Source organism: Notolabrus celidotus, chromosome 7 (genome assembly GCF_009762535.1).
Source record: "Notolabrus celidotus isolate fNotCel1 chromosome 7, fNotCel1.pri, whole genome shotgun sequence".
NCBI classification, from domain to species: domain Eukaryota; kingdom Metazoa; phylum Chordata; class Actinopteri; order Labriformes; family Labridae; genus Notolabrus; species Notolabrus celidotus.
In genome coordinates, this window is record NC_048278.1 from 26396370 (window position 1) to 26423015 (window position 26646).

At 40.4% G+C, this 26646-nt stretch overlaps 1 protein-coding gene across 3 annotated transcripts in view; it reads right to left on the reverse strand.

Annotated features, from left to right (window-relative positions):
* Positions 1-26646, reverse strand: part of fbxw7 (F-box and WD repeat domain containing 7) — a 158850-nt gene that overhangs the window by 75575 nt on the left and 56629 nt on the right. For all 3 annotated transcript variants that reach the window (XM_034687129.1, XM_034687127.1, XM_034687128.1), the window contains 2 exons: positions 25386-25634; positions 22502-23041 (listed from right to left, as the gene is read on the reverse strand). In XM_034687129.1, the coding sequence (XP_034543020.1) occupies positions 22502-23041; positions 25386-25565 (720 nt within the window). In that variant the 5' untranslated portion in view covers positions 25566-25634. The remainder of the gene's footprint in view (positions 1-22501; positions 23042-25385; positions 25635-26646) is intronic.

Below are 26646 nucleotides of genomic sequence, written 5' to 3' on the forward strand. Positions count from 1 at the left end.
TTTACTTTTGATGCTTAAGTACATTTCATTTGAGCTACTTTAAGACTTTTACTCAAGTGTGTTTTTAATGGGTGACTTTCACTTTTACCCGAGTAGATTTCAAGTAAGATATCTTTACTTTTACTCAAGTATGGCTTTCAAGTACTTTATACACCACTGCCTCTACACTAGTTGGTAAGTCGAAATACTAAATTGCCTTTCAGAGGACTAAGACATTTTTGGCTTCGGAACCTCCCTATGTGGTATTCATTTTCAATCGACCGATCCTTCAATTTATCCACTACTTGGACTTTTTAGAACCAACTAAATATCAATCAAAGCTACATTTTCAAAAAATTCAAGTCCCTTCACGAGTGTTACTTGGAAGAAATTATAAATGTGTTAATGACCGGTAGATTTTCTCATATTTTGGGAATAATGTGATAAACATTTTTAAAAAGAGTGATATTCCTACTGTGCATGTCAAAATGGCATCAAACGGTCAAAATAATCTGAACCGACCAAACACAGCAAAGCAACTTCCTGAAGTGTGTTACAATGTGTTGCATCAGTAACAGAGGAAGAAAAAGAGAAGTTAAAAATAAACCTCAAAAAGATTAATTAGTCTCTCTTTTCTGTCAAACACAATATTCTACATTTGGGGATCAAAAAAACAGGAGAACACTGGTTAAAAAGTTTTGAGTGGTTGTGTTAGTAAGGCAGTGTGATGCTGTCAGGGGAGGCTCTTTACAACACTTCTCTACAGAGACCGACAGAAGGAAAGGCAGCTGCTCCTCCAGACAGCGAGCGTATTTAAAGGGAAACACTGACTGCTGCTGAACAATCAAGTCAGGTAGAAGCAGCAACATTTATGTAGTTAGATTAATTTACTCTACATTTACTGAAGACACTGAGCAGATTTAATGACTTTACTTTATAGTGCTTAATTTAGGGAACATAAAAACCTGCACTGCTGCTGTTGTTGAGAGATTTTGAGGTGTTTTGTTTTTCAGTGGTGGTTAGTGAAGGAGAATGACGATGCTGTAGCCATTTCTCTTTTATAGCACAGAGGAGTCCCTTTTCTCCTTCCATTGCACTTCATTCAAAACTTTGGGCGCTTGTTAGATTATTTTCTAAGCTTGCAATAATTCATCAGGTTAACTGAAAAGGTAAAAAAAAAATGTTATATGCAACATGACAAGTTTGCAAATGCTAATTCTCACTCAGGTGATTTTGCAGAATTTACAGATCTGCAACAGAAAAACTGAAAAGACAGGCAGGTGGTGTGAACAGGTTGCATTTTTGCAAAACAGTTAAATATAAGAGAGCAAAAAAGGAACTGCAGAGAAAGTGGTTGAATTTGATGCTTGATTTTGACACTTAATTAACTATAAAGACTGATAACATTGGCGTTGCAAATAAATCCTCTGACTTCGCAGTAGCAAGACTGGGTGAGGTATCATATCAGCCTAGTTTGTCATGTAATCTATGAGGAGAATATGAATGCCCTCAGTGTATCCAGACATGCGTTTGTGGATTAACATATCTACAAATTGCTCTGTACACATATCATTATGATGAGAATAATACAAAATTAACTTGAAAAGCATGCAAAGTTAAAAGTTAGCAAAAGATTCATAAAACTCAGGTCTTCTATATGCTTTATGAGTAATTACGATTTTAAAGAATTGTGAAGAAGGAGACATGAAACAAGATCTTTAGGGGAATGCATGTGCAGTGCCAGTACAAAGAAGGTACATAGTGCTTTAATGGCCAGCCAAAACCAACAAACAAAGGGTAAACAGTGTTTGCAAAACAAAAGTCACACTAATAAAAGTGAACAGCCCCCGACTCTGAGGTGCCGGAAGACAAAACCACAGGAAACTCTGAGGCTCCCAAAGAAAGCTGCAACACACCCAACATCAACACCTGCTCACACAGCAGATGCATAGTGCTGATAGTTGTGGATATATGCATAGCTGCTATGGGCACGTCCAGATCACCTTACTCCACAGGCCTGCAGAGAAGGGTGTGGTGGGTGAGAAAAGTAATACTGCAACTGAAATGTCCTGCTGTCAATGTTCTCGATCTGCTCGCTTGTGCAGCAGCTGGATGCCCGTTCTGGCTCCTGGAAATACAGCAGCTTCTCCTGGGCACGTTTTAGATGAAATTCAACCCTGGGCTATTTTTATATGTACAGTATGGGAACCTTTACGGTTGGTGTTGTTGAAGTTTCTCAAGGGACATAATGGACACAGCAAATAGAGAGCTGGGTCCTTAAATTAATATTTTAAGCTCTACCACGATTGAAGAGAAAGAGAATACAAGGCAATGATAAGGCAGACAAACTGTGTTATCTGCAACTCTTTCATGAATAAGCAATTCAAGCAACAAAACACAGAGTTAAAGCTTTAACAACTGTATTGATGATATGAGTTTTAGCCTGTGAAGACAGTTTCAAAAGACTTAAGTTGTACGACACCAAAGAGACCGTGAGAAATCCCAGCTATGCCATTCACTGGAGACAGCTGCCACAAGCGAAGCAATGTCTGTGTCTTCCTGCTCTGGATGGAGCAACAACTCTGTGAAACAGCCTTTTGGGACGTTCAATTTAGTTCTTCTAGCTAAACAGACTTGTTAAATAACCATAACGGTATCTGTAGAGAAGTTCGCTTTCTTTAACACTAAGTCGTCAAAAAGTAAGAAGGGTTCGTGAGGACAATCATAGAGGCCTTACAGTTCCAATGCAAACAGAAGTGTGATGTATTCTAAATCCCATCTTGTGGTGGTGCGTCTTCAAGGCCTAGAATAATTCAAACATCACTCTTCCCGAATCTCCCTCGTCTAAAAGTCAGATCTATTTTCAACCAGCTGAGGAACGGCACCATAACTGCTGCCGAGCACGACATACAAAGTGCATCTACCTTGATGATGGGTGTGGATTCAACCACTTAAATGATAGAAGTAAACATAAAAAGAAGAACTACAATGCATAAACAAAACTAAGGCTCTGAAACCTTACTAGAAGTTATTCAAGGCTGCATCTACGCTAAATGCTACCCTGATAAGCTAACATGATCATTATAAGAACGGCAAGATGATAAGGTTGAGCAGGTAGAATGTTTGCTGTGGTCTCTGTCTTTGTATAATCTATAAGAACAACTTAGAAAAACTAGCATTTTCTAATTAGCAGTAAAGACGGAGCACAGATGAGTCTGCTAATGTGAGTAAAAAAAGAAAGTACAAATCTTTAAAGTACAGACAATATGTCCTTAAAGCTAATTCAGACAAGTAGAATCACACAGGCCCTGTGTAGAGCTGTAATTGAGGATGATCTTACAGTCTATGAGGTTTAACACACAACTCTTTATCTTCTCTTTCTCATCCTTCTTTTAAAAATCCGAGCTGCCCCTTCGATTGACTGGACATTTAAAGCCTGTGGCTGGGTAAAGCAAAGAGACCTCCTGCTGCTGTCCGTCTCTCCTCTGCTTTGAACCTTCTGATAAACTACTGAATAAACAGCATTAATTAAAACTGAATCACCATAATGGACCCTTTGTGTCAAAAATCTAGTTAAAACAGAGGCTAGCTTTGATCTGACTGACAACCAAGAATGGAAAAAAAAAGGGGGGGGACTAGTCGAAACTCCCCGGTCACTGTGACATTTACCCTTCATACTCTGCCCAAATTTTCACCACCATGCTCCTCACTGCTCCAGCTATCTTCAAAGTTTTATTTTCCTGACAGATTTGAGGTTAACATTCTTCAAAGCCTGTCAGATTTTTTCTCTGGTGACATTAATGAAACACTGTCAGCACCACGTAGCTACTGAGGGAGAGTGCAGCCGTATAAAAGAGGCTAGGGTGTGTGTGTGTGTGTGTGTGTGTGTGTGTGTGTGTGTGTGTGTGTGTGTGTGTGTGTGTGTGTGTGTGTGTGTGTGTGTGTGTGTGTGTACTGCGTAGATGCTAAGATGTTTCAAAATTACAACTCTGATCTGCTGACATTACATGTCAGGGATACAGTTTAGCAATCTGCTTATTTCCTCAAGCCTAAGAACACAGTCCCTAAAAAAGTGATAGGGCCGACCAATCAAATCTCAGTATCTCACCATCCAGTCACACGGCTCTTTAAACTGACACAGTAGTAACTTGTCCAGCTTGTTAAAGTCTAATTGAGACATAATTTCTTTGAGACAATGATGCGTCAAAAAATAATTTTAACATTTCATGAATTCAAAGTAAATATATTTGGAATGTAAGGGAACAAAAGTTATTGTATTATATAATATTTTCACTTTTTTATCAAACTAAAAACTAAAAATATGGACTATGTGGAGACTTCAACTTTAGAGATTTGTAGTTCTTACTATTATCAAAAATGAACAAAAACAGATGACATAATGAATGTTTAATTTATAACCCGTGTAACTTCATACATTTTAATGATGGCTCAATAATAATGTCTTCCCTTTTTTTAAGTTATATTTTTCTTGGCTTTTTCGCCTTTATTGGATAGGACAGCTGAAATGTGGGGATTAGAGAGTTGGGGAAGACATGCAGTAAATGGTCAACCGTTTGGGAGTCGAACTGGCGACCGCTGCGATGAGGACTGTAGCCTCCATATGTGGGACACTTAGACCGCTAGGCTACCAGCGCCCCATAATTATCTGTCTTAATTGACTTTCATATTTCAATGTCAACATGTACGTTAGCTAAAAACACATGGATAATATTCAGGGGTTATGTCTTCAAAAGTAGCTCTCAGTGTGTTTGTCTAAGTCCACAGACTGGTTTGACTTCATTAACTTACAATTCATTCTTAAATCTTCACTGAAAAGGTCAAAGCAGACTTTCAGTGTGTTAGTGTTACCGTGACAGCTCTTACCAGTGTGATCTGCTATCAGAGAGGGAGAAATAAATAGTGTCATGGTGAGAGAGTTTGAATAGGAGACTTGTAACTGGCTCTTACTGTAGATGAACTGTAAATTTTAATGCAGTTAATGAAACAAACTGACAACTGAATAATTATTAAAGTGGTCGTTAGTGATTTATTCACTTTAATCCACCACCTTCACTGAAAACACAGATATAGGCTATTTTAGTGATTTGTATTTACTTTAAGACAGATTGCTCTATAAGCAACTATAGACCCATAGAAAATGATCAAAATGAATGATCTGTGTTTTTTCTACTTCAGTGAATGTGTATTAAAATAAAGAGACCCATGCTATGATAACAGTACAAAAGCAATAGCAATATGATTCTTCCTATTTTGGTCAAATTGATGCATTTATATTTATTTAAAACATAGCCTAAAAATAGGCTCATTGGCGACGGCCTTTTTAAGGTTATATTCTGGTGTCTGTCGCCTGCCATGGGTGGAGCCGCGGAAAGCAAACTTTGTTTCTATGAGTCCGTTAAATCATCCCAAGAGCAAATCCAAGTAACTTATTTTATTCTTATCAATCACAAATACCAGGTAAGCAATACAGCAGATAAACTGCACAAGGTTCAACCTGAAACTTGGAACACAAGTTGTTTATTCGTAGCACAGGCTATGAAATGCCAAACAAGATCATTTCTGGGTAAATTAGTACCTTGCTTTGCTTGATTTCTGAGTTTAGCAGTTATTTGTAGAGTGTGTTAAAGTGAAAGTTTTATGTGCTGACCAAAAAACACCCACAAATAGAGGTAGCCTAATTGTTGTATTGCAATTTTTCTTAGCAAGCAGACATAAAAAGCAACAACAACCAAGGTGAAACGGAGTTGATGGTGTACAGTGACCTTTGACATTTTAATGTTCAGTGATTAAACCAAATCCAAACTGTGCAACAGGCTCAATCCGTTAATCGGTACAATACATACCCGTTTCCGACAGAAAGGCAAGCCCTGAGCAATGATGTTGAGGCTAAATATCTTGAGCACTTTCTGAGGAGGTATCGGGTCCTTGGTGACGTCCTTTGAGTCTGCCAGGTCGGGCCGCTTGCTCTCCAAGGGGACGTGCAAAGTCTTCTCTTTCCCACAGGCAACATTTGGCATCTTTTTGCGAGCACCAGACGACGAGAAACGGGGAATTGGGCAATGCCGCAGCATTGCAAGAAAAATTCTGTTTAATGGATCATATCCCAGAAGGAGCTCCGAAAGCAGGCCCAGCACTGTCTGGAGCAGATAACTCTTCTCAAAGCAACTCACTATCTTCACCTCAGCGCACTCACTAAGCCTCTGCACCTACGTACTCAGAGCTCAGCTCCCCTGCTGACTGGCACCCTTTAAAATATCACTGAGGTGTGAGGTCACCATTGCTCCCCAAGCCAGCGGAGCAGCTGCAGTTAGGGCCTGAAAAGAAGATAGACCCTCCGGCCTATCCCCCCTCAGACAGGCACTGTGGCATCTGCTCCCAAAACCCCTCGCTGGTGGAATGTGTACCAGCAGTCGTCCTACGCAGCACACGTGTCCGGAGAGCTTCCTCATTGTGGTCATTCTCTGACCCCTCTCTGGTCCTCCCAACTTAGTGGCCTACATCATCACTGAGCCCGGCTGACTTCGCCTCATGAAAAGTGTCTGTATACAACAAAACAACAAGGTGCTATGTCCTTTCTCTCAATTACATTTGTCAGAGGAAGTGCTGAAGCTAGGATTTGTTAAATGCTAACCTTTCCTGACTTATCCATGAACCGAGGTGTTCAGGAATGTCAGGAACTCTGTCAATGTCAGCCGAGAAGCTAGAAATATTTCAGGAGACGATCACAGTAGTCGAGCATTAGCATGTGTGACACATGCACTTACATAAAAGAGAACTCACTTGAGCGAGAGTCGAGAACAGCGTGCTTTTAAGTTTATTAAAGTGTTTTCATATGCAGGTACAAAGAGGGAAGCCGCAGCAGGATGTCACTCTTTTTCTATCAAGCCCTTGCTCAACTAGTGTCAGAGGTTTGAGGGTTTGAAGGTGCGTAGGGTGAAACAGCAGGGAGTACAGAAAAAAAATCTGCTTTTTTTTTATGCTGAATCCTACTGAAAATTTAAAATCAGCTGCCACTGAATATGTATGAACTTACAGTTGGAGTGAGTGACATGAGACAACCTTCCCTGTGTGCATTTTCATGTCTGAACACATGGTAACAGAAACACCGGGGCTTAACCTCTCTTCTATTCTCACATCCACCATTGTTAGAGGAGGATTACAGCGGCAGAACATCTATCAGAGCGGACCCAGGGCCTGATGCATCAGGCCGACAGGAAGCCATCGGACGCCATTGAGTGTCTGCAGCTAACCAACACCCAAAGTTTTTACAGTTTGTTCAGCACAATTGGAGCAACTTGGCGCCGTATTGACAGCTGTTCAGCCAACTGGGCATTTTTAACTTACAGCTGAAACCATCACTGACAGAATGTTTTGTTTGAGACAAAAATGGAAATGAGAGATGTTCTACTACCAATATTAGTATTGATACCAGTATCTATATCACTGAGTGTTTATCCAAGTCCATATACCCCTTCAAAAAATTGACAAGTTTTTAAAGGTAAATTAGCAACTGACTATAATAACCAACTACAACGCAGTGCTAATGAGTGTTTGGAGACCATTAATATGTTTTTTTTTGTACTGGTACCAGAGGGGTACTCAACATTAACCATTACCCAGGTGTAGGTAATTGAAACCAAGGGGAAAGTCTCTGTTCAAGGTGAGCAAACATTGAATTCAGCTCTTAAAAACAAACAATGTGAAAGAGCAGCACTTGAATTTAAGGTCCAGTAGTGTGATATGATATTTAACTGGGTGATAAAACACGCATAAAAGAGATTAAAGAACAAAGGTTAACTCTGACATGGGAAATCTGCTAGGCTGCAGATAACACTGAAATGGGAAACACAGGCTTGAATGTGTTCATTGTGCAGCATTGTAAAAGTGAATGGGAGAATGCCTTATTAATTATAGTCTTACTCGGGGAGTCCACAGGATGCGTGTGCGCCGCGTTACGGCTCTGCTCCGTCCCGGGGCTTTCGCCCTGGTCCATAGGATGCGTGTTTGGAGCGGCGTGCACTCCGGAGCAGGAAACTCAAGATCCCTCGAGAACTCCAAAACGCGCGAGAACAACACAGTATAAACTTTTCCTCGTCCATGGTGTCGGATATCTTTTGAGACTGACGTCTGGCCCGATGCCACAGGTTATGACGTAATGTTGAAGAAGTGGTGAAATTTACGATCTTGTGTTTGCACATGGTGTTTATTTTGAAAGTGAGCGGATGTTGCATACGATCCTCGTGCCTGACTTCCGGGATAGTTCAATCATTTCTGTGTCGATTGACGCGTGCTGGGCGCGGGGAGCGGCGAAAATAGACTCCCCGCGTATCTCTGGCAGAGCGGCGCGGCGGAACGCTCCAGAGACGGAGCTGAGACGCGCCGCAGCGCGCCCTGTGGACTCTAGAGCATTGACTTGAATGGGAACCTATTTGCTGCGACGTGTGCGGCGCAGCCGTAACGTAACGCGACGCATCCTGTGGATCTTGGGCTTTAGTGATGTGCACGTTCAATTCACTGAACAAACTTTGTCACCCTTACTAGTAGTCGGCCCCAGAATTACAGTCGGTTAAATAGGTGATTAATGTTTTTATTGTTGCAGGGTGATGCCTGTTGATGCCAATCACAAGCCGGGGCAATGGCTCTAGTCAATGGCTGCTGCCATAACACTATAATTCTCTACTACCCAGATGTAAACAAGCACAGCTGTCAGTTTGACAGTATTTTGATCTAGATCAGGGGTTCCCAAACTTTTTCAGCCCGCGACCCCCAAAATATAGGTGCCAAAGTGACCCCCACTGTCTCTCAAAGTGATTTAATGTAGCTTCATTTAGCTGGTCTACGGAAAATTAACCTACCTATATGAGCATGTGTCTGTGTTTCCTGTGCCGTTATGAATTAACCTACTCCTACTGATTTTGATAATAAACTGTTCACTAACCCTAAACTTAGGAGTCATCTGACAAAAAGGCAGAAAACTCATTACAATTTCTATTTTCAAGGTTTTATTTCAAATGTATCTACTTTTTTTTATTTATTACTATAATGGGTTAAATGTGCTGTTTTTAGATAACTTAAAAAAAATAATTCTGGAAGACATCTCACGACCCCCTAATTGTGTCTCGCGACCCCCCAGGGGCACCCGACCCACACTTTGGAATCCCCTGATCTAGATGATAGAGATAAAGTTCTATGCAATGTGTCTTGTTAAAGGGGCATATAACCACAGCAGCACAGGCATGTGGATGCATGTAGTGCTAGCTCTGCTACCTTTAGACACTCAAAAAACCTGTTTGACTGTGGTGCACTCTTTGATCCCATGTTTAGCTGTGCTGAATAAACCGTGCTCAGTTTTATGACTGTTTTCTTACCTCTAGACTAGCCAATAAGTCGGAATTAAAATGTCCCTTTAAACAACAAGGCAATAAGTCCCTTCAAATCAACCCTGCTTAGGATTCAAATATAATGTGGCTGTGTTTTACCACCAGGGGGCAACGATGTCCAGGGTGAATCTTTGTGCAGGTGACCCAATATGTTCTATTGTTTGGCCTTCCTCGTCATTAGAAATGTAGGTTTGGTTTGGCAAGATAAACTAGAAAGCCTCCTGTCCTTCAGTGTACTCCAAGTTCATTTGTATTCACAGTGAAAACCAACAGCAAAATGAGCGAGAGAGTAAGGTTCTCTTACACAGTGTTACTAAAAAAAAAGAATCTGAAGACAGGCCTTATTGAATATTCGAGAGGTACTTTTATTTATTTATTTATTTATTTTAATGGTAAATTTTACTTTCCCTTTCAGTTTAAAAACCGTGACTGATGGTTTCCAAAATGCACAGTGTAATAACCAATGAGGAACCTGTGAAGGGGTGCTTGTTTTCCACACACCACAGGCAGTGTAGAGGTTACATGAGCTTCAGACTAATCTTAGGCTGTAGAGCTATGTGACAGACATGCTGCTGCGGTCTTCTACAACAAAACAAACCACTGATACTCGCTGAATAGCAGGTCATGAAAGCATATTTACCCATGGATCATCTGCATTCAATATTTTAACCATGCAGCCCCATGAAGCTTTACAGTAATCAAATACTTCACAAACAGATAATTAATGTCAGGAATAAAACCACTGATCACAAAACACTTTCACTAGTTAGCAGGAAATCTTTATGGTCTTTTATGGTCTCTATGTTTTTGCTGCTCAAGCTCATAAAGTACACTAACAAAAATGTTACAGGGGCAAATGTCTGCTGTCTGTTTGTCTGCTCTCTTTTAATAGTGTGTACCAGTAATAACTGCCTGGTCACTGAGTTTGCAATCTCTGAAAAGACATCCAAAGACTGCTGAAGAGCCAGGGGTCAAGAATGCTCGGCTCCTGGTAACTCAGTACAAGTACAAATCAACCCCAGCTTCTCACAGAAACTGAGATGACAGGGCAAGGCTGCAGATGAAGACCTTGTGAAAGTGTAACGCCGTCAGCCTTACTGGGGTAGTGTGAAGTTTGACCAGAGCAATGATGCCATCAGGGTAATAAATGTTGCAGATCAAACTTTTGTCCAATACAACAACCTTCTGTATGATCCTTTGAAAAATGGGAGTCTGTGGTGTTCCAGTGTTCAAAAAAATTTATCTATATCATGATAAGAACCCGATAGGTATTGCAGTCAGCTGGAAATATTAGACTGATATGGGTCTTCTCAGATATATCAGCCTCTACATGTACTGAAAATGTTATGATATGGGCTACGCATCACTCTCAGCATCATCTGCAGCACATGTAGCAGAGAATCACAGCAGAGCAGAGGACAGTCTGCACAAGAACTGGTCGACAATGTTAAATACTTGTTTAAAAAGCTTCCTTGGTAGTATTTTACCGAATATCCCTCTAGGATAAATAAAGTATTTCTGATTCAGATTTTTTGCATTGTCATATTAGTACAGAATGGATGTACCAGCTGCAAATACTGGTCTATTTTCAGTCATGGTCAAGCTTCATTTTATGGCAGACATTAGTGAAATTTCCTTCTCTACAGACAGTGTTGTTCTCAAACTAGTCATAGTACCTACAGAGTTGATACCCAAGCCGCCTTAATGATCCCAGTTTTGATTGGTTCCACTATTCATATTTTTATATTATTTGGCAGTTTTTGCTTTAATGATGGTTTTTTATTTACCTTCGCTAGACAATCATTTTACCGACCCAACCTTGAACTCAGCATAGGGTTGGGCGATAATTCGATAACAATAATTACCGTGATATAATTTTTCTCAATATAAATATAACAAATGTTGGATAAAATTTGATATACATATACCTATAATTACACCCACCAACCACTGGAAAGGGAGGCGCTAATGAGCCTTAAACACTAGTTGACACCCAATTAGACAGAAGAAGAAGACGGCATTGAACAGCCAATCATGTCGCAAGGTGAGAGGTAGGCGGGGCTTAAAGACCTTTGGAGCCAAATTTAAACACATCTGAAAGTGACCAAAAATTTGCCTTTAAATTTAAATGAAATAATGATTTGATATTTATCGTGATAATTATCTATATTGACTGGTATGAAATATTTTAGCGTGATAACATCATTTTCAATATCGTCCTTTAAGTCGCCTCTTTAGCCAGTTAATTAACATTTATCAAACCAGTTTGAACACAGACTTCAACACTGGACTACTAATTTAACTACCAGGACTTGCTTGAAAGTTTGGTTGCAAATACCACAGCTGCTTTCAGTAAAGGAGGATGGCTGTCCTGCAGCTGTAGCTGAAGCTGACAGAGTTTTTTCAATCTGAAGAGAGTAAATGGTGGTGCATTTTAATTTGATGCACACTGCTGTTGCGTTTGGCACGATTAGGTCTCCCCCCTTGCAAGAAATTGTTTTGCAAAAGACATGGCTGTTTGCTACTGCCTTATCTTTTGCTTTGGTAAAATGTAGCCAAACTTTGAAACCTCTTCACACGTTCTTCCTGTTATTTAATACCTGCTGGCTGGCAATTTTGTTTGATACAAAATCTTTATTAGACAATCAATGTGTATTTGTGCATTAGTAATTTGATTTGAATGACGTGACTTGACTCAAAATATAGTGTTGCGTCATGGCACCCGGAGACTTAACAGCAGAATCCATAACCTCAAACGTTATTGATTTTCAGGTTTCGAAAAAATGCAGAATTATGTCCTTAATAGAACCAGATCATAATCCCCATCCATAGACAAAACATATAAAGTTTCTATTCTTTACTGAGATCTGTAATATTTTCTACAGCTGCATATTAACTGCACCAAAATGCTTCCGATGGTTCAGTGCTGACAGTATCACTCATTTCTCATCAGTGCAGCTCTGGAGGGCGTAAGGTGAATTTGTGAATAGAAAATCTTTTTATAGACTCAATGAAATAAAATATCATGAATAAAATATCCTACTTAGACCTAATGGCAGACAGTCTCTGCCATTAATTTGATGTGAATTCAGTGACGATTATTCTACTGAAGTCCATGCTTTGTAGTTATAACGGCTGATGTATCAGGTGTGATGTATCTTATCTAAATGAACATATCTAGAAGACATGTGTGATGAAGGTTTCTATGCTAAACTGGTGGTTTCTTGGTTATTAGACCAACTATTTTATTACTCTACATCAACAGGCAACTACACTATAACCTCTGCCAGAAACTGGAAGCACTGCTAGAAAAAAAATGCAGGTCGCTCTTGCTGTCATGCCCTGCTGGATGGTGTCCATGTGAGACAGGCTGAAGTGCAGTCTGAGCACAGCTGAAAAACACACCCACAAACTGTGAGTATGGATTACTCTATGCACATGAATTTCAGAACACTGGCTCCCTCTAGTGTTTAAGACTGAAAATACATCACTGCAGCTCAAAGTACAACATAGATTTTATTAGAAGTTTTAAAATTATATTGCGTTAAATAATGCCTGGATTCTTTAGCATGGAATAACACAACCAAGGTTCAGTTTGTTGAAACTATGGAGTCTGTAATGAAAATTGAAAATGAGCAATGCAGTAAACCAAATCATTCCTATAGCATCCTTAAACCAAACAGATTTTTATCATGCACTAACCATGCTCTCGTTTCCAAAGCATGGCTGCTTCTGCAAAAAACGACAGGCGACGCACTGATAAACTGTAAAATGTAACCACCCTATGGAGGCACAAATCCTTTTAGGCCATGTTTCTTTGTCATTATCTTCCAAAGCAGAAAAGGCTGCTGACAAAGAACAAGCTGAGCTTGCAGGAGTGGTGAGCACAAACACACACATATGTCACAATAGAATAGACTTATCTTTCCTGTACATGCAGGTTTGTGCTAATTTGGGAACCTGGCTTGCCATGTTTGGGAGTATATTTAAAGATAAGACTATCTGAACCTATTCTGTAAGTCTAGACTACATACAATTTTAGCACAAAGCTTACATTTAATGTGAGATCTACTTGAGGAAATCAGCTGTTGTGTCTGCAACACAGCTAGATGATCCGTGACATGGAAGCAAGTGATGAACTAGAGGGATTATGGGATGCGGTAAACAATCAGTGCCTGAATGAGTTTATCAATTACTGAAATGCATTGAGTAACACTGAACATGTTTGAGCCGTGTGTGATTAAATGTCCTAACAATAAATATCCTTAAATTGGAGTTAACCAAAGGGGTCGGGTTATGTTGATAATGATCATTTACTTCTAACATAGAAAAGATCATCAACCCACAGGTCAGCGGGAGTGCATCCCTGTACAATGAGGGCTTCTGTGAACAACATTTCTTCAATAGATATTGGTAGTGACTCAAACTAGTTGCTTCATGTGGGCGGATGAGAACACTGGTCCTTTGTGGCTCATCGCCTGTGTGACAAGGCCAGTGTGTGGGAGACACCACCTACAATAAGCAGGCTGCCTTTTATTTGGAAAAACATTTAATTAGTGCAGATAAACAGTGGTGTGTGTGTGTGGGTGTCTGTGTGTGTGTATGTATGTAAAGAGAAGAGAGGAGCAGTGAATATACCTCAAATTGCCAATATCTATACAGCTGAAGTGATCAGGATGACAAGTTGTGACTGACTTCAATCTCCAACAGTGATAGAGCAGCTTTTAGTCCGACTCAGATTTATGTACAGTGGTGTGAATCTGTCAAGGTATGCATTACAGTTTAAAGTCACATTGCCCCATGCTTTAAGTCTCTTTAATGACTATTCATCAAAGTAACAGCCTATATTGTGGGATGGAAATCTGATATTAAAGACAAAGAAGGAACTGCAAAGAAGTAACAGATATTGTTAATTTACACCAACTATGGATGTCTATAATCAAATCTTTGGGGGGGATCTTGTTATAAATACTCTTACAAAGATTACAATCCAAGCTAGATTCCAGAGAAGCTGTAATGAAGTAGAATTTTTGATTTCCCACTATAGAATAGAAAGTGGTCACAGGTTCAACTCCTGGCCTTTGCCGATTGCTGCATGTCCTCCCCTGCTCTATACTCCCCACATTTCCTGTCTCTCCTCAGCTGTCCTATCCATTAAAGGGTAAAAATGCCCGGAAAATATAATTTTAATAAAAATACTGATCATTTATCATGTTTTTGGGTTGGTGCTATATCACTTACTTCTAATTCTTTGTGGTCATATATACTTTAATCAAAAAGAGTGCAGCGTCTGAGATTATTTGTGTCTTACATTAAACCAGAGGATGGTTCTGATTACATTTAGATTGATTGTGCAGCCTTGATGTAAACATTTTGTCTGCCAGGATACCAGACTGGCTGAGGTGCATGGTGAAAAAGGGTGTAGTTATCTGTTTTTTTAAGAATACCTTATATGTGAGACACCCACCACCCGATATTAATATAGATCTATTTTAATCCAGATAATTTGGTACTGTATGCGTCCAGTGATAACTCTGCTCTCACAGTGCCCTCCCACTTTGCCTTATCAGAACACTGCAGATCCCTTTACCACCAAAAGCCTCTGATGAGTCATTATGAGATATGGAACTCTGTAAGATCCCATAATACCAAAGTCATTAGTCATGGGTGATATGTTAAAATTACATTTTGAGACTGAGAGGCAGCAGTGTACTGTAGAAAATAGACCCAATATGTTCCCATTTGAATGATCAGATTTCAAAAATATATGACAGTTTAATAAAGCTTAATTACATTTTTTCAGGCTTTGAAATTTGGTTACAGTTCTGAAGCAGAAGTTAGATTTTAAAAGATGTATGTAGCGCTCTGCCTGTTCCGTGAAATTAGATCAGTTAACCTTTGTATCAGAGTTAGAAACTTGTTTATTTTCTATAACTTGTATTTCTAAAACAAGCTACACCTGAAAGTTTCCAACATCTGCCACTTCTGTTTGAAAATCACTCATGCAATTATCAAATTATTTAATTTTCATCAATTTTTAACAAGTGAAAAGCAGCTGATATGTTCGTTCTGAGTTCTTCTGCAGTTCTGTCTTTGAAGCTGAGCAGTTAAATCAGTTTGAAATCAAAGTAGTTACAAAGGCAGGTGTTGTAAGTTCACGATACCAGGCACAGTGGATCTTCATGTTTGCTTGGATTCTGTACAAATCATAATCTCTGTATTATCAGTAGAGGTTGTTTTGTTGTTAGCATTTCAAAGCTTTTGGGGGCAGATTATTAACAATTTTCAGTGAAAATGCTCCACTATTTCAAAATGATTCTCATAACCTTTCGCACTTACCTTAAACAACCTTTAACATTAAAATCCGGCAGCTAATGTAAAATAATCTGCCTCTCCAGGGACCACAGTATATCACAGTCTGCAGATAGCAACACCTGCTGTAACCCGACAGCTCATAGTAAGCCCCATGATAACCCAACACCATACAGAATATTCTGTCATTCAACATGTGAAAATGTCATGTGATGCACACCCTTCTCTGGCTCCTTTGAAAAGAGAGATGTATGGATCAAGAAAGAACAGAATATATCTCCATATTCAGCCTGCAGGGATGTTAATGCAAGGATTTAACATTGCTTTATGGAGCGCTTCAAGAATTCATTTGGTCAAATGATGAGATTGACCCCAAGTGTGAGATTGTTGGCACAGAGACAAAAGTAGGAAGAGAAGGTGTTGTATGTGATTCTGGTGACCTGAGTCTGATGCACCAGGAACACAATCTGTCCTCCCCTGGGAAATGCATAGAGGGTGCGACATCATCTTAATTGTACGTTTTAACACTTCTGCCCTCCCTTACAACCGTTGCAATGTAGAACTTTGCATTCACACACCACCCACACATTAAGTGCGAGTACATATCACTTAACCAGACACACAGTATCCTGACACATTCTACGTCCAAACACGGTTACTGATCCTCCACTGCCCCACGTTTGACACATGCACTCTGCAGCTGTTAATAAGCACATATCATAGTGTGCAGGACTGCATACATGTCCTTTCAACGTGTGGCCTATTTGCAGATAATATATCTCCTACCTCTGTTATGCACTCTCTGACCCTGCTTTAGGAAATAATATAAGCAGATGCAATAATGAGTTTTTATGTGAACAGATACTTGGAGGATGGCAGCTGCATGTTGTATTTCAAGGCGGATATCAAGTGCTCACACTCATGTCTAGTCAGGCTTTTGATAAGAATACTCAATACTGTCTGTTGGACTGCTTAAAGCTGCTGCTGCTGCTGCTGCTCCTCCTCTTGAAGACCAGCTGTCTCTTGATGTGCAACAATCAGTCTACTAACTGACAGAAGGTCCTCTCTTAAGCAACACAACCGCTTTCCTGTTCGATGTCAGCGAGGGATTTCAGCTTTCAGCTAATTAAATCTTGAGTATTAGAAATGATTAACAATCTGTAAACATAATCCTATGTTTAACATTTCCTGCTTTAACTATCTATAAATGTCAACCTACTCTTTCCACACCGCTCCTCCTTCCAAGAACACAGCAGCCACAGCGGAACAAAATGTGTACGTTCAACATCAAAGCCAGCTGGCCCACCACGGTGACTCAGACCCTGTCGAGCCTCCCTGACAGCTGTGTCCGATGGTGAGAGGCACACAGGAGGAAATTCAGACTAACTGCTATATTTAGGCCAATAAAGGCAAGGGCAATGCCTCCATCAAAGGCTCAGACGCTCATATAACAGGTATGACATAATGCAGGAAACAACTGTGCCGGTTTACAGGGAGCAGTGCTATTCAACGGCAATAAGTTCACTCCACTGCTGGGCTGCTTCCTACTGTCAGAGGGTGTGGAGAGAGAAATATCCTGGTCATGAGACTGCACTGCCGATGACGAATCAGATTACTGTCTGTGGAGATAGGAGCGTTATCCACATTGTCCTCCACGTAGCCTTGGGTGCTTCAATGAGAATGTATGATACTATAAAATACACATCACAAAGAAGTGTTAAATTACAAATACAGCAAATGTCTGCCTTGAGGAGGATTGTGGAAAAGATATGGGCTAATATAAAAGTTTTACAAACACTTGATTCAATGAGCTTTGCTATAAATTTTGATTTATGAACCAGACAGAAATGAACAAATACGCTATGATAAGCTATGATAATATTTACATAGTATCAGTGCTCATTAAGGTCTAATTATAAACATATACAGGCAGTCATTAGTATTAGGGATGGGACATGATTTTCGAATGTGAAATTATCTAATTTTAAGTACATTCTTTTATCGTCTTCACCAGTGCCTAGTTGTAATACGGTATTCCAGAAGGTAGTATAGAGCGTCTTAAAGCGTCTCTGCACAGAGCATAAATATTTTTAAAATCAGACTCAAGACCTACCTTTTTAGTCTCGCTTTTAACTGTGTTTTATTCTGAACAGTTGTATTTATTAATTTATTAATTTATTAATTTATTATCTAGTTCAAATTTTAGTCACTTTTATTCTACTTTATTTATTTCTGTATTTATTTATTTATTTGAAGTAAAGCATCTTATTTTCTTTTAATGTTTTAATATTTAAGTGTTTTATTATCTTAGAAATGTATTTTATTTTTTTGATTTTAATTTCCTGTGTTAAGTTTTAACAACTTATTTTACCTCCAGTGTTTCCTCATTAAGATATCATGAGAGTGTTTATTCAGTTTGTTCAGCAACTTGTATTTATTTGTTTTATTTTTATTGTTTGTATTACTATTGTTGCATATATTGTGTTCTTAACCTTAGGATTGTGGGGTGGCTTTTGGGTCGGGGCTTGGGGTGGGATCTTTTTCTTAATTTATTCTCTTTTAGGTTGTTTTTATGTACAGCACTTTGTGTTACATTGCCATTGTATGAAAAGCGCTTTATAAATAAAGTCTGATTGATTGATTGATTGGTTGATTGATTGATTGATTGATTGATTGATTGATTGATTGATTGATTGATTGATTGATTATTGATTGATTGATTGATTGATTGTGTAACAGGAGAAGAATGCTAACTGTATTAAATAGCAAATGAAGAAGAAAACATTAGCGACAGTCACTGAGAATAAGTATGTAGTGGTGTGAAATTCAGAAACTGGGAAAATTGCAGACTGACCATGGCTGTAAAATGTTAACATACACGCCGTGCTGCTGCTTCACAGAAACAAAGGCATAAAGGTCGACTACAAATAACCTCTAAATAGATGCTAGTGATTATAGAGTAGTATTTTAGGGTGGAAATGCCCATGCGAATGAGTATGCCAGTGTTGACAGATGTCACGCCTGTATCAGGAAGCTGTTGCCCTGATCTTTGTAATCTGTGCATTGCGAGTTATGAGTGTCATCCTTAGCTTCAACACTATGTGTGAGTGTACTTCCTCTGTTTAAATACAGTTGTTGCTCTGAAGGCCACTGCAACACTCAACACAGAGTCGTGCCATGAATAATCAGAGAAATGCCACACCAGCATCGACATTCAAACCCCGGTGCTGTGCCACATCACACTCTTTTCAGCCGAGCACATTCATTCTTTAACGGAGGACAGATCTGACACCGCCGTGACATTTGTCTCACCAGCATCACGAGCTACACCGCGGTCGTCACTCAGCGGTCGCCAGTGATCAATCAGTGAGGCATGAACGTGCCTGGAGTTTTAACATGTCCTAATACAGGCTTCTGTACATTCTACACATGAATGAAGTATTTACAAGGAGGCTGCTGAGCTATTATTATTGCATGCTGTGCTGACTCCTCCATCGTAGCCCGCAGAGCAAACTAGTCCTAGAATACAGCGTGTGATTGAACTGCAAATACACAATGAAAAAAAAAAGAAAAGAGAACACATATTTGAGGAAAGGTTTTCACAGCTGTGACCAAACAGACTGCTCTAGTGGCTGATAAATTAAAATGACAAATCAAACCTGCTTCATTTAGCCACCTGTGGTCATGTGAGGAGTTACAGACACACTTTGAAGTAAGCACATGGAGATGTTGGCTGTCATAACTGAAAAAGAACTTTATGGAGACAAACTCCTGTTGACTTTCCAGCAAAAAATAAACAATCAAACACAAAATAAAACTGACGGATGGGAAATGTGGTCAGAAACTGGTACTCTGCTATCTAACCCATCCCCCAAATCAAAAGGCTACCTATCAGCACTCACTCTCATGGTTGTAGAATCCAAGAGGAAACCACACATCTCACACACACACATCAGGTAATTATCAGGTAGGTTTAATCACTTCATTATCTGAGGTAAGAAACCACTCAATTATTTTAAAGACAGAACTTTTTATCAGGCTTGATCAAAAATGTTATCCAGTAAAGAGCTTCCTCTTTGTGTTCGCTTAATTTTTTAACATTTTCACAGAGATGTTGTGATGTGTGTTTCAGCTTCTATTCTGCTTGGGATGGTGTCTACTTTTCCTGTTTGAGTCCTCTGTTTATCAGAATCATATCTATATTAAAGTAGAAAGCAACAGTATCTCTGAAAGACCCCAAGCAACGTTCAAGAAAACCTGGCACTGTCATTTATAGGGATGCTTCTAAGCCACTAATTTCAAAGTTGATAATAGTGAATTTGATCAGTGAACTTGTTTAAAGGTAAGAAACATTCATTTAACAGTCACAATTTAGCACAATCTATTTAACGTAACTAAACACTGTCAAAACAGTAGCCAGTGTGAACAGTGTGGACTGTGTGCAGTGTAAACAGTGTGTCTTTTTAAATTCTTATTTGAAACAGCAATAATTGCAAAAAATTCATGACTTCTTTGGATGCTGCTGAAATGTGTGGCTCTTTGAGACATGTATTATGCTCTATTTGTTTTCAACAGCTGTCGTAACTACAATAACCTAGACCTATTCAGTTATAAGTCGCCAGTTAAAGCTGCTGTTGGTAGGAATGGTGTCAAAAACATTACTTTTTTTTCTGCTGGGTTTGGAGAAAAGGTCATAATACCCATCGGTACTCATCGGTAAGTGAAGAAATTTGAGACTAATCACGAAATCTCTGTTTTCCAATGCTTTTGTATCAAGCGATGTTATTATTCCCCTCGTTCCCGTTATGACGGACCAATCATAGCTTTTCTCCAACCCTCCGTCCTGATTGGTTGAGTGGCGGCCCCACTACGTCGCCCTGATAAGCTGGGATGCCACTACTTCCTCATAGAACGCGCACAACCATAGACATATAAAGAGTAGACGCCTCATCGACCGCTACTACATTTGGTGCTGACGAGCCGTGGGGCTGCCATCTTGGTCCAGTCACCTGCTCCACTCAGTGTAATCTGTTTGGCAGGTGTCAGCGCATTTAATCAATCATAACTCGCTGAATACAAAACTAATTTTCATGCAGTTTTTTTTTTTCTGCGAACGTCATACATGTACGTATGATACAGGACACATGGTTCGGCGCATTTTAATATTCATTGTGGGCTTAACAGTAATAGAATATTCTGATATGTGATATATGATAGGTATTTTGCTGCAAAGTGCTCTGGCATCTTGAAGTCTCTGTTGCTTCAGTTTACCTTTACAGGTAGGAGCATGGGTAGGATGACCGGACCAAGATGGTGGCCGTATTTCTTGCGCCCCAGCAGCCAATGCGGCGTCTACTCTTAATATGTCTATGCACACAACCATCTTTTGTGGGCGGGGTTACAGGAGCAGAGAAGGGAGGGGTAGTGTTGGCATTTGAAATCTCTCTCCAAACTGATGTTTATATCACGACTACCAACAACAGCTTTAATATATCTAACTGGAACACTGGTATAGTTCGTGGAAAAGGCTACATTTTTCTACTCCAGCCACACTGCTGTTAGCATCATGAGCTTACATCAATAAACATGTTCATAACTTGTTTTAGTCACTAGTTATTCTTGTATTGACCAGCTAGAGTGACAAAATATAACTGATGCTTTGACTACACATGCATAACTCTAGTCCTTGATGTATTTCCAGCATCCTCAAAAACTCTTGATTGTCTGGATAAGAAAATATGTCATCCTCTTTCATACCCACTCTAGAGAGCATCAATCTCAACAAACTCTGCCTCTTGTACCAATGACGATGATACAGACAAGAGCATCTAAAGTGATGGGAGTACTACCCTCTGTGAACAGAGATGCATGGCATGCACTCTGTCCGGAGCTTAAGGACAATGTATATTGGTGGTCTGAAACTGTAGTTTATTTTGAGAAAATATGAAATCCATAAAATTATGGATTCATCAAAGTCTGACAAATCAGACATCAGTAAAGACAAAAGAAAATTTACTTCAATGCTCCCATAAGAATCAAGTGCCAGGAGAGTGTTTCAGCTTAAGTTAAAAAAATGTATGTAATTAGCAGCCCGATGTTATGCAATATGGCCACATAGGAGGAGCAGGAAATGATGAGACCACATAGGAAATGTGACTAAACATCAGCCTGAGTAGTCTAAGAGAAAGACTACATTAACACATCCTTCACCCTGTGTCATATCTAAAACTCCTCTGTCTATGTTTGATCTGCCGTGTATTCTGACCATATGTCATGTAAAACTGGTCTGTTTTCCTGATTTGTCAGCCATCTGTGAGCAGTTTTGATGAATATGCCATTTTAGTAACTCCATCATTCACGAATAAATCTGCCTTTAAAGAAACACTGCATGCTGACTGGGTTGTGTAGTAACACATTTACACCACAAGAGGGAGCCGTTGTTTTAAATATGAGCTATGGACAGAGGCTGATGAACACTGCGAGAGCTTTCACGGCAGGGATGTGATAATAGACGAACCCTGACTGTGAGCAGCCCTGAAACTGCTGTGTGTGCTTGAAAAGTATTTTAAAAAGGGCAACTTCTCGGATATTTTTTTTCAGAATCCAGCTGTGCCGTCTTAATCGTAGCTTTTGAGGCTACCTGACCTGTCTTTGGTATAGTAAGGGAATTAGAAGCAGTTCTGTTCCAGTAACAGATCCTGTGCTCCATCGCAGAGCTCACTGTCAGTTATTTACACAGGGACTATGTCTTGAGTGGAAGCTGCAGCAGCTCCAATGAAGGGCAGCAAACAAACGGCAGCTGTGCTTACCTTCTTGTTGGAAGAGCTTTGGAGTGTACAGCCCGAGTCCAGGTTGTTATTGGGGGCAGACACATTGTTCCTGAGAGAGGGAGACCGCAGACCTTCCTCCCCTTCTCCTTCCTCCTCCTCTTCCTCCTCCCTCCCACTCTCCCCCGAGTGTTCAAAGTCATCGCTGTCTTGGTCCATCTCCTCCTCATCCTCATCCTCCTCCTCTTCCTCCTCGCCGTCTTCCCTCTCCTCTTCCTCCCTTCCCTGCTCCTCCCCTCCCTCTGTCCTCTCCTCCGCCTCCTCCTCCTCCTGGTGACCGCTGCTGTTGTTGTTCTCCTCCTCTTCCTCCTCCTCGTCCTCCTCTTCACCCAGCGGCTGGCCTCGCAGCCGCCTCTGCTCGGCCCCCCACATCCATCGCGCGCCTTTCTCTCCTCCGTTCACGTCGCTTGGAGGGCCCCCTTCGTCTTCTTCGCCCTCGTCACCCTGAGGGCCGTTGCTGGCTCCTGATTCAGTCCGCGCCCATGGCTGATCTCTCTCGCCATCGACCTGCGACGCCTCGGGCTTCGGAGAAAGAGATAAACATGTAAACTCAATATTTCAACAGTAATAACTTAAATATATGTAACTTTTCATAACAAAGTTACATGTATCCTCAACAAAGTGGAGTGCCATGGGATATATTAGACTGTAAGTCAACATTTGTCTTCAAAGTCTAGGTGCTGAGTGCAGGAAAAATGGGCAACAGTAAGAATGTGAGTGACTTCAACTTGGGCCAGAGTGTGATAGCTCGATTACCTGGTCCGAGTATCTCCAAACATGCAGCTCTTTGAGAGGCGTCTCTGATCTGCAGTACTGAATATCTACCAACATAGTGCTGAGGAAGGATAACTGGCAACAGGGTCATGGACCACCAAGGCTTGTTTACATGCCTGTGGAGCAAAGGGTGGCCCTTGTGGTTGGATACAAGAGAAGCTATAACGAGGAGCTCAAATTGCTCTATTTGATGGTTCTGATAGAAAGATATCAGATCACTGTGTTATCGGACTTGTGTGTGGGGCTGCATAATTGCAGACTGGTCAGGGTGCCCAAGCAGACCCACTGAAAGCACCTTCAAAGAGCATGTGAGCATCAGAGCTGGATGTGCTGAACAACCAAGTCTGATCAGTGTTCATTTAGTTAACGAAATTTTGACAATAAATGTTCATCAATGACTCTTTTTTTTTTTAATGACGAAAACAAGACTATGAAGAGCTAAAGTGCATCACTGATAACAAAAACTCTGACGAACATGTGTTTTAATTTTGTAGACAAGACGATGATGAGACGAAAACTTTAGTGGCCAACCATCGGACATTTAGAATCCATGTTTTCCCCTGCTGTGCGTCTTTAAACATAAAAGCGATTAATTCCTGTGACAGGCTGGGCTATTTTTGAGGGGCTCAGTGTTACCTTGGTCTCTGCCTGCAGCAGGTGTGCTTTATGAACCAGCTCTCCCACCTCCATGCATCTGTCTCAGTTTCATTGAGGATTTTTCCCCCCCGGTGTGCGTTGGTGACAAAGACACAACCGGGGGACGTCTGTTTAATTGATGTTTGCTGTTTTTGACGCTATAACCTGAAAAAGCTCTGCGTCTACAGCTTGATTGATTCCAGTTTGGTGAAACATCAGACACCTTCAGTAAGTTTTGATCAACTCCTAGTCATCAAAGATGCAAATGCATTTCAGAGTGCCGTGAACTGACTGTCTGTCCAGTGCGCCTGTCACTGCAGGTACATTCAAGGACCGTCGTAAATGTGCAATACAGCCCTTTCATGGCATTTTTCTGTGAATCAAGAGAATCAAAATACAGTCACAGTGGTCACATCAAGAATGATTTCTTTTGAATTTTTTGTAGGGACAGGCTTAATCGTCTAACTTAAGATATGACACAAGCATAAGTGTTAAAAGAGTGAAATGTTGACAATTTTAACACTTGGCACAATCCTGATACCGATATCTGATCAACTACATGAATTACTTAAAGAGTGAAAATGTTCAGCAAAAATCAAAGACTAAAATGTCTTGAGTTTTCGTTGACTAAAACTAGACAAATTATAAAGGGCCGAAAAGACTCAAATGTGACTAAAACTAACAGGTATTCTCGTCTAAAGACTAAATCTAAAATAGTCACCAAAAGTAACAGAGTTCGATACATGGAGGCACCAATCCACAACTTACAGAACATAAAGGATCTGCTTCTAACGTCCAAGTCCATGTCTCATCAGGTCAGGGTCAAAATAGACCTGACCTGATGAGAGTGGATCCCCTACAATAGCCAGATGTTCATCATGTTATGGCTGATGGTTGTATATGCCTGTGATGTCTTAGTTTCTATACACCTTTACTAATGAGAGTCTAAAGTTAATTTCCCCAATATTAACATTTGACTTGATCTTACTTTCTACACACCTTAACTTATCATTCATTAATCAAGTTTGAAACAACAACTCCATATTTTAAATACTTTCATGTGACTTTAGTTGCTCCAATATCAACCCTTACCCAATACTACCTAAAATGTTGTGTCTGGTATCGGTGAGTGTGCCCGTGAATCTATTAATCTAATACCATTACCAGTGATCCCCTAAATCTTCTGATTTACAAGGAATCTACCAAAAACAAAACACTTTAGGGTGCTAGCACAGTTACATCAGAGCTAGCAGAATTTCAGGGATCAGTGTTTGCTCACCAATAGTATCAATTTTTTTTAAATGCATCAGTGGTACTATGAACTGGCTAATACTCAAGTCAAATATCAGCATCACTAATGGTATCAGTATCAGTTCAGTAACTGGTATTGTTAAATAAAAGATGGCATCAGGACATTTCTACATGCAACTACAGTATAACCTTTCATTGGTCCTACCCTTTGCTGCAGCTGCCCTTCCTCCTCTACTACCCGGTTCATGTGCTCATCCTCATCCCCCTCCTCTGCTGCCTGCTGAGGTGCCCGGGCCGTGGAGGAGGCGTTACCTCGCACTGCTGGACCCCCCGGCCCCCGACTCCGCCTGCTGCTGCTGCCCCCCGACAGCAGATCCTGGTTCATTTCCAAAAGCCAGCTTGCTACCTCCTGGACCTTCGCTAGGCTGTCTGAAGAGGAGAAGGCCTTGGCATTCTGCAAAGAGACACACAAAGAAAGAGAAAGGACAAAGATGATTAACAGTTCTTCACTTTTTTCATCCGTTAGTGTTTCTGCTGCTGAAACCAAACAACTGCATCTTTTTGGAGCAGAAATCGAAGCTCATTGCATGCTTTCTCAGAAGAAAAGTATGAATATCCTTCTTCACATTCTATTCTTGTCTCTAATAAAAATAATCAAACACTTGCCGGGACCCACACTATTGCTGGTCAGCAGCAGACAGGGAAAAAAGGTGGGAGAGATTGTATTTGGCCTCAGATCACACAACGTTTGGACGAGCAGAAAAGCCTTGAGAGCTTCTCGTGTTCCAGCCTCCAACAGAGCCAATAAACAAAGTCCAATCTGTCAAAGCTCAACCCTGCTTACATCTACCAGAATCTAGTCCAACAATTGTCTTTTAGATTTGTGTAGTCTACAAACAAGTTTCAGACAAATGTAAGGCAAGATGTGTATCATCTAAATCTGCCCGCTGCTGGTATGAAATGACCAGCTTATGATGATGAACATGCTGAGTAAACACACAAGTCACATATCTTGCTTCTGAAATGTCTCCAGCTACATTCTGTATTTGCTCCAGAGCTTCGACTACAATGAGACAGCTTGCTTATCTGATGCAGCAAAGCACACCAGAATCCAATGCAAGCAACAGTACTGATCTGTCATCATCAAGGAATCAACTCTGCTGAGCTGAAGTTAAGTCCACATGTTTTTACACTCACTGGCATCTAACTGCACACATGACGTTCCGATGCACTCCTCTGTTTGAAGGGCAACAGACAAAGAGAGACGGATAGATGAGGACATGGAAAGAAGAGGAAAGTGCAGACTAAACAACAGGCATGTCTGTGGAGAAGATTTAGTCCCTCTTCACTGCAGCTTTATGGGATGTGTCTGTTATACCGAGCCAAGATACAACGATGAGATTCTGTCAGGTGGCATGAGGTTTTCACTACTCCAGCACACAAAACTTCAAAACTGTAGCCTTTTT